The sequence below is a fragment of the Lactuca sativa genome, chromosome 1, assembly GCF_002870075.4.
Source record: "Lactuca sativa cultivar Salinas chromosome 1, Lsat_Salinas_v11, whole genome shotgun sequence".
In the NCBI taxonomy this organism is placed as follows: domain Eukaryota; kingdom Viridiplantae; phylum Streptophyta; class Magnoliopsida; order Asterales; family Asteraceae; genus Lactuca; species Lactuca sativa.
This window is the reverse complement of record NC_056623.2, coordinates 84807684-84817570: the sequence shown is the minus strand read 5'-3', so window position 1 is coordinate 84817570 and position 9887 is coordinate 84807684. Positions and strand designations below refer to the sequence as shown.

Sequence of the window (9887 nt, the reverse complement as noted above, 5' to 3'; positions counted from 1 at the left end):
AACATATTCCTTTCTAATCGATTCCTGCTACAGCCCACAATGTAACAAAGTCTGATCTTCTGCATATTGATCCTTTTAATGAAGATATAGAGGTTCAAGACTCATCTATGCCACATGATCCCTCGGCACATGACACACCCACTTCTTCAGAGGGTGCCTCAACTCCACCTGTTCCTGAGCCTGATCCTCCGATTATTGAAGTTGAGGATCCTCCTCCACCACCACCCCTCAGGAGACCTTCTCGTCATGTCAAGTCCACCAAGCTACCAGATTTTTCTTACTCTACATATTTAGGACCGTTTGCTTCATTTATAGAAAGCATCCATCATCTGTCTGAACCTGAATCATATAGAGAAGCTGTTTCAGATCCTCTTTGGCAGAATGCTATGGCTGAAGAACTCACTGCTCTTCATCAGACTCATACATGGGATTTGGTTTCTCTTCCTCCCGGGAAACATACGATAGGTTGTCGTTGGGTGTACAAGATAAAAACAAAAGTTGATGGCTCTATTGAACGATATAAGGCTAGACTTGTAGCAAAAGGGTATTCCCAACAATATGGTTTTGACTACGAGGAGACATTTGGCCCAGTTGCAAAGATGACAACAGTTCGTACTGTGATTGCAGTTGCATCCGTTCGACAGTGGAAGAACTTTCAAATGGATGTCAAGAATGCCTTTTTGAATGGTGACCCTCATGAAGAGGTTTATATGACCCCTCCTCTAGGAATTCAGCATTGACCAGGCGAGGTTTGTCGGCTTCGCAAAGCTTTGTATGGGCTCAAGCAAGCCCCTCGTGCTTGGTTTGAGAAATTCTCCATAGTGATTACCTCTCATGGATTTGTCCAGAGTAATCACGACTCTGCTCTGTTTGTTAGATGCTCGAGTGCAGGACGGATTCTTCTGTCCTTATATGTGGATGGCATGATTATTACAGGTGATGACCATGGTGGTATTGAGTCTTTGAAGCATGATCTAGCTCGTAGATTTGCTATGAAGGATTTGGGCTTGCTGCGTTATTTCTTGGGTATTGAGGTCGCTCAGTCTAAGAAAGGGTACCTTCTTTCCCAGACTAAATATATATCTGACTTGTTTACACGGGCGGGACTTTCTGACAATCAGACTGTTGATACCCCTCTTGAAACCAATGCTCGATACTCTCCTACTAATGGTGTTCCTTTGTCTGATCTGAATCTTTATTGTACTGTGGTGGGAAGTTTGGTTTATCTCACAGTTACTCGTCCAGATATTGCTCATGCTATTCATATTGTCAATCAGTTTGTTACTGCACCTACTTCTGTTCATTGGGAAGCTGTTCTTCGTATTATGAGATATCTTTGTGGCACTCAGTTTCAGACTCTCTTGTTTTCCTCGACATCTTCTCTTGAGTTACCTGCCTATAGTGATGCTGATTGGGATGGTGATCGTCATGATCGTAAGTCAACCACTGGATTTTGTGTATTTCTTGGAGAGTCTCTTATTTCATGGAAGAGCAAGAAACAGGATGTTATCTCTAGATCTTCCACGGAGGCTGAATATCGTGCTATGACTGTAACTACATGCGAGATTATCTGGTTACGATGGCTGCTTGCGAATATGGAAGTTTACATTTCTTCACCTACTCCCTTGAATTGTGATAATAAAAGTGCGATACAAATTGCGAAGAATTCTATTTTTCATGAGCGGACGAAGCACATTGAGATTGATTGTCATTTTACTCGTCATCATCTGCAGCTTGGGACCATTTCTCTTCCATTTGTTTCATCAACTTTGCAGCTTGCGAATATTTTTACGAAGGCTTTATCAGCTTCTCGGTTTCGGTTCTTATGTGACAAACTCTCAATGCTTATTGCTGCGGCATTGTGAGTTTGAGGGGGGGATGTTAGTCTATATTATTAGCCCGCTTGTTTACTGGCCCTTTTTGTCTTTAGCCCATTAGGGTTTCTGTCTAGCTAGTATTTATATCCGCTTTATTCCTTGTAGTCTTAATGCTTTTCTCTGAGAACCCTTGTAATTTCTCTTTGATATAATCATATGACAATGTTATCATAATCAACTATGGTGACAAAATATTGATGCTCTTGATATGAATTAACATGATAGGGTCCCCAAATATCACAATGAATATGTGTTGGATTAATGTCTAAGTCCATAACTATAATTGGTAAGACTTGACCCGACCCGGCATGGTCCATTTGGGTTGCATACCATCATGCACTTGGATAAGACTATAATGAGAGAAATAAGACACTTATGGTTATTAATATATTATAAGTTCTAGTATATTAATAATAAGAATAATGAGATTATTTAATTAGTATTGATCAAGAATTAATCTAGGATTAATTAAGTGATCAAAAGAAGACTAATTAAATATATGGGTTGATTGTGTAAATCATCCATACTTGTATAGTGGGCTAATGCTCCATGGATAATCAAGTTGGGCTAAAACCCATAGGATGGTCCATGGATGCTCCATGGTGTATTTGTACCCATGGATCCAAGGAAATGGAAAGCCATGACAATTAAGAGTTTACCCTAATTGTGTAACTATATAAGCATCTTATTATTGAGGAAAAATTGGCCACTAGAGATAGTGAAGAAAGGGCTAGCCGATTTTGAAGAGTGTAGAATTCTCTCAAATCATTCCAAGTGTTTTTGATGATTGTGATTCCATTTGAGGTGTCACACTTGGGGCACTAGGCACTCAAGCTTCATGAAGACTTTCTACATCAAAGAGGTATGTATTCTATCTTGCTATAGTCATTGTTTTGTATGCTAGATTAGGATAATACCTTGGAAGTTCTTATTTGCATGTATAATAGAGAAAACATAGATCCAAGGTATTTAGGGTTGCATGTACACTTAGGAGTGTTAGAATGCACATAACCCAACAGTGGTATCAGAGCCACGGGTTGTTTTCTGTTATATTGATGCAAATATTTTATTTTCAAAGTTGAAAAAAAAAAACATGAAGTTTGTCAAATTTTAAGATAATTACTTGTTCTTGTGAAAAACTAATTATTTGTAAAATTTGAATAATTTGCTTTATGAGTTGAATTAGGTCAAATTTAATAAAAGATAAAATAATATGATTATTTTATTAGTTTTAAAAGTTTGATCTAAAGAGTTTTATTTTTTTTTGAAACCTCCATAAGTTATGGATATGAAAAGGTTTTTAAATAAATTGATTCAAAGTTTTATGGAGTTACAAAAAATTTGGTGTTAATGTTTTAAAGGATTCCATAACTTAAGAATAAGTTATGGATCACCAAAAGTTTTTTGTGTTACCTTATTTTATGAGTGAATTTAGATTAATGAATAAAATTATGTGATAGTTGGTTTTAATCCAAATTAATCTAAAAGAAGTTCATAAAATGTGTTTATGTAACTTATAAGTCACATTTATGAATCTTAAAACTCATAAAAGTTGGCAAAGGTTACAAAAATGAAGAGTCTAGTTCTAATTAAATGGTTTTATGACTCCATAACTTGTCCTCAAGTTATGGAGGACCAAGAGTCTCTTCATTTAATAAAATAAAATAAAATAAAAAAGGTGTAACCTTAATTAATTCCATAAGTTATAAAATAAAGAAAAGTTAATTCTTTTATTAGTTTAAAGTCTTCCATAACTTGTCCTCAAGTTATGGAACTTGAAGAGTTTTTGGATTAAAACTACTTTAAACAAATAAGTTATGGAATTAATTAGTTTTGAATAGTTTCAAAACTTGCCCTCAAGTTTTGGAATTTGTAAAGTTTTCACTTATGAATACTTTAATTCCAAGTTAGCCCTTAGAATTTTAAAAGTTAAAATTCAACCCTTATACTTTATAATATTATAAGTTAATAATATATATATATGTATAAGAGTAAAGTCAGTCTTACCGCTAGTACGCCTCATTCACGAAGCCGGTCTATAAGGTGGGTATAAGGTTGTTGCCTATAAAATGGCAACTTAATGGGTGTCCACTCTCACCCACCGCTTGCTTGACTGGTGGATGGTCGTTAGCCGAACGGGTTTGACAGGACTATAATTCTCATTCATTAAAAGTATTAATGATAATACTAAGTAACTAAACTCTTAATAATACCCAATCTTAGTTACTTAGGAAAAATGTGAATAAGGTGCTAACCCATGAAATTACACTTTACACTTTGTCTAAGTCGTTAGTGGAGCGTGTGTGGTTAACCGGCACACTAACTTAGACTTAACAAGGTAGGTAAAGGGTGAGTTAATATTTATCATAGTATCGATGGAGCGTGTGTGGTTAACCGGCACATCGATTGAGGGGTAATTTATTAAGGGTACCAAGTGATTTGCATGGTTACTTCACACCTTGTTTTGTGATCCTCGGCATCCCAGTCACAAAACCTGAAGGGCACACTCGAGATTGAAACATGCCTTTGAAAAGTTCAATGAATCTCAAAGATCTAGGAGTTTCAAAAACCAATTAAAACCTAATAATACATTTCGTTTATCTTGGTGGAAATTGGTGAATCGTCATTCACCTACCTTCAAATATTTTATAGCTTGGATTACGGCATACCTCTTCTAAGTTATAAAATAGTTTGTTGGGTCCTAGCCTTAATATTTCATATTGGGTGTCATATTAAGGACTTTAAATCAACTATCTTGAATATCTCCCAAAAGATGTCTGGTTTAGACACCTATGATCTTCCCAAATCTCTTGAAACAAGGTTTCCTAATGAAGATGATGTCCCATGGATATCATACTTCTTTCTCCTCCTCCAATTATTCTCCCTAACCCACAAGTTCTTGAAAAGTTTAAGGTCACTCAAGCCCTATTGGCAAGGCAAGGTCTAGGTGTGATCACATCTTGGAGATGTAGTCACATATTGACAAGCCGGGAGAGTTGGGTGTCAAAGTCTTGAGAAAGTTGGTGGTTCAACTACTTTCTAAGTCATATAGTGAGTTCTTTTGGAACACCTATGAAAAAGACTATGACAAGACCCTTAATGATCTTATCTATTTGTTAAGATCAACTTCTTAAAACTTGATGGACATTGACAATAGTGACACAGGAAATCCAGAAAAGCATTCTCTTCCCAATGGTAAAGGGATCGGCTATAGTCAACTCGGTTGACCAAATGGTAAAGAGAAAAGCTAAGTCTGTGATAGTCCTGTGTACCATTATCAAAGGGTCCATATGTTTGTATTGCCAAAGAAAGGGCATTGGTTGCGAAGCTGCCAAATTTACCTAAGGATGTTAAAGTCAATAAGTTTGACTCTACTTTAGGTAAAATCCACTATCTAACTCTGTTAAGTTTCTATTCTGAGATTCTTGATACATGATGTGACCGGGTCGCATGGTGATGGTTTAAGAATCAAAGGAAAGTGAAGAAACTTAAAGGAAGAATATGCTGAATCTGATCGCATAGATGGATTTCTATCGCATAGTTTGAAAAATCGGATTCTTGAGCTACTTCTTAGGAGTTATGAGATATTGCTTAGGAATAGATAACAACAAGTTTTCATATGGATTGTAAGGATAGTTTTTCCGCAAAGTTTTAAAATAAAAGGAAATTTTTGATTTTATTTATTTTAAAATATCCTTACAATGGCATCTGTGGAAATTTTTGTTGCTTATAAGATTCCATTAGTAGCAAGAGTGGAAGTATGAAATTGATTCTTTCATTTGTGGTAATGTCTAAATTTACCAAATAAGGAAAGATTCTCATCACCCAAGTTTCAATTGGACCGGAACTTGGAATCATGCAAGTTGTATAGCATGATGAATGAGAACTTTCAAGTTTTGGAAAATTAAGACTAATTACTTGTTCACATGGATGTGTGAGTCAAGTAAAGGACTTAGGGATCGAGTACACATTCTTGTGCACTGATTAAGTCCACCACTAAAGATCGTTAAGAAGAGTCAAATTAGGCAGAAGGATAAAAGTTTCTCATATCTGAAAAGATGGGAGAGTACTTTAGTATCAGTTTTGAGATCATCTTAATGATTAAGAAACCATATCAAAATTAGTTCTCTAAGAAATCTTAGTGCATTCTTATGACTAAGAAGAGGAACTTGAATTGTTGAAATGGTTAAATCAAGAAGGTGAGTCATACTTCGTTCCAATACAAGTCTTAGAGTCATACTCCAAGATTGTCATTTGAGTGACATGTCTTAAAGAAGGTTTAAAACACTTGTCAAATGTAAGAGTAAAAGTTTTCTACTCTTGTACATTTGAAATTGGTAAATTGTGATGTTTTGGATAAAACAAAGACCAACTTAGGCCAATTGTGTGAAGTGTTTGTCTTGATTAGAATCCACACTATCTCTTGGATATTTGACAAGGGAGTCTTATAGGTCAAGAGGTCAGTGGGAGTCTTAAAAGTCTTGAAAGTCTCAAGAACTAATCAAGAATAAAACCTAAAGTTCTTCACTAGCACACAACTTGAGGTTCATAACCTATCGTGTTGACATATTCTGTGCCCATTCCAGTTAAAGTTGGTTTTGCATATGAGTTCTTAGAGTTCTCAATTTGTTGCACAACAACTTGGAAGCAATGGTAGGCCCTTGAGCTGCCAGGTGGCAAGAAATTAAGATTGAGTTCAGTCCATATGAGTTTGGATTTGTCATTATCCTTTTCTTGTGACTATGATTTTGACAATTCACATGGATAAGAACACATACACCATTAAATCTAAGTGTCATAAGGTTTCTCTCTGATTCATGAAAATGATGGTGAGGAAACACTTTCACTAAGTAGATTTTAGCTAGATAGCAATTGTGATATTTGCATTCTCAAAGTCGTTAGTGGAGCGCGTGTGGTTAACCGGCACACTAATTTGGACTTGTGAGAAGTGGCAAAAAGGTCTAAACATTATGATTACGGCATCCCTCTTCATAATTGTTTAGATACACAAGTGTGCTATCTAAGGGAAGGTGTATGATTTTGATACAGCTTTATCAAAACAATCTAGCATCAGAAATCTGAACTTTGGTAAGAAAGTCAATGAAGTATTGATTTCTAGAAGTCCAGCTGATTTCTGAGTACATGTCAAAGCTAGTGGGAGCATAAGTGTTATGCTATTAATCATCATGTTAGTGGGAGCATGATAATTATGATAAGTATTGCAAGTTAGCAATGTTAATTATAGAAAACAAAAGTTTCAATTGGGAAAGAGTTGTTTTGCTATAATTAAGGGAGAGGAAATTATACTTCATATCAAATCTATAAGGTTTAGATTTGAGGTTTTAATCATTTAGTCAAGGAAATATATGAATTTCATGTTGGAATGGCTCAACATAAGGAAATTCTGTATATGGGTCCATTATTTGCGTTCTAAAATTCGATTATGATTACGGCATCCCTTTTCATAATCTGAATTATGAGAACTTGGCAAATTGAAATGGAAATGTTATAGCAAAAGACTGGTTTAGTCTTTATGTGAGACATCATGAATCGTGTCCCATATGCTTCGGATATAGGATCGATTACATGTGCTATAATCATCCGTTCTAAAATTTTCCAAATGCCTGGGGCATTAAGAAGGGAAAAGGTTTAGAACTGGATATGACTAAAAGGATTAAACAATTGTCGAGGACAATCTAAGGTTTACCAAAGATTGGTTGCTCAAGGACAGTTGGAAGTATAGTGATAATTCTGGAAGGACCATATTGACATAATCTGTAAGGAGGCAACTCTTGTTCAGCAGTGATAGTCAAAATGGAATCTGGAAATGTTTCAAAGTTAGAATTTTCAATCTGTTTAAGATTAGGAAACTTAATGCAAGAAGGATGTTTCCAAGGAGCTGATCTCCTTTGGAATACTCTGTAATGATTGTTGTCAAGTCTTTCTGACTTTGTGCATAATCGTTACAAGAGGATCAATGCATATAAGTTTAGAATCTAACAGATTTCTGTAAATGGCATGAATTTGGAATTCTCGCATTTGCAGTAAGGATTTGGGATTGTGAAAAGAGAATCATTGAAGTTATGATCAATTGATCTAGTTCACAAAGTAAAGATCATAGACAAACATAGTATGCATACTTGGTGTGTGGCATGACTAGTGTTTAAGAAAACATAGTGTACATGCTTGGAGCATGGGACAACTATTGTTTTAAATTCAAGAATAAAGTTGATAGCTGAAACAGTATACAATGAATAATGTGTAATCATATGGTGATAAATAAAAGGTGTTTTATTTATGTTCAAAGGGTTGATACCATATTGGATTCAATTATTATTGTGTTTTATTTTGCATGTTTTGACTTCCCGAATAAACTGGGTTATTCTTCCGGAATGACTAAGTTATTCAAACCATCCACAGTCGGTCATATTTTGGAAGTAGATATGAATTAAGACTGTCATGATGGGTTGTAGAGGTCTAAGGTGTTGGACAAGGCTACAACAATCATGAGTGCTCATAAGTTCTGAGTATTGGATTCAACCCGCGCTCATTGGAATCACTTCATGGATTTTATCACGAGTGATCATGAGATGATAATATCTTATATTCTTCAAACCTAGAGATATGAGTTGTTACTATGAGTTGATAGTACATTGATTGCACGAAACCGCATTTGGTAACTCTGTGCTATAAAACGTGCCTTTGTGTGTGATTCAACAAGTAGTAGAACAAGCCATATGAGTCGAAGTTTATCCGTTCCTTTTACCTTCGGGATAAAAGCGATATCTGTGGGCCCCTCGATGATTTGATGATGACAAATGGAAGTGCTCGGCCGGGCCAGGACTGATTTGATTTGTTCAATTAGTCAGTCGTCATAAATCGGAAATCGGGAAACAACAAATGGACAGAGAGAATGATTATAATCCATGTCTCAGTCCATATGATATCTAGAATGGAGGAATATATGATCCCTTATCTAATGGACAAGTCATTGACAAAGGTCAGAGTTCATCGACAAGGTCAGAGTTCGACAGAAGCTTTTGAGAGCTACGATTGCCGGTTGGTTCCTGAAGTCATACGCAATAATAGTTTTAGACTTATCCAAGTGGGAGACTGTTGGATTAATGTCTAAGTCCATAACTATAATTGGTAAGACTTGACCCGACCCGGCATGGTCCATTTGGGTTGCATACCATCATGCACTTGGATAAGACTATAATGAGAGAAATAAGACACTTATGGTTATTAATATATTATAAGTTCTAGTATATTAATAATAAGAATAATGAGATTATTTAATTAGTATTGATCAAGAATTAATCTAGGATTAATTAAGTGATCAAAAGAAGACTAATTAAATATATGGGTTGATTGTGTAAATCATCCATACTTGTATAGTGGGCTAATGCTCCATGGATAATCAAGTTGGGCTAAAACCCATAGGATGGTCCATGGATGCTCCATGGTGTATTTGTACCCATGGATCCAAGGAAATGGAAAGCCATGACAATTAAGAGTTTACCCTAATTGTGTAACTATATAAGCATCTTATTATTGAGGAAAAATTGGCCACTAGAGATAGTGAAGAAAGGGCTAGCCGATTTTGAAGAGTGTAGAATTCTCTCAAATCATTCCAAGTGTTTTTGATGATTGTGATTCCATTTGAGGTGTCACACTTGGGGCACTAGGCACTCAAGCTTCATGAAGACTTTCTACATCAAAGAGGTATGTATTCTATCTTGCTATAGTCATTGTTTTGTATGCTAGATTAGGATAATACCTTGGAAGTTCTTATTTGCATGTATAATAGAGAAAACATAGATCCAAGGTATTTAGGGTTGCATGTACACTTAGGAGTGTTAGAATGCACATAACCCAACAATATGATCGAAAGATTTACTAGCAACATTGTTTCTACATACAAAAGGAGATCTCTTTTGTTTTGCTAATGGACAGATCATACAAACATGTTTATCTGCCTTTTTATTCAATGATAACTCATTACTAATC

General features: G+C 35.6%; 1 protein-coding gene across 1 annotated transcript; it reads left to right on the top strand.

The window, feature by feature from the left end:
- The first annotated feature begins 923 nt into the window (after positions 1-923).
- On the top strand, positions 924-1865 carry LOC122195238 (uncharacterized mitochondrial protein AtMg00810-like). Its single transcript, XM_042896828.1, has one exon. The coding sequence runs from the start codon at positions 924-926 to the stop codon at positions 1863-1865; it is 942 nt and encodes a 313-aa protein (XP_042752762.1).
- The last annotated feature ends 8022 nt before the right edge of the window (positions 1866-9887 follow it).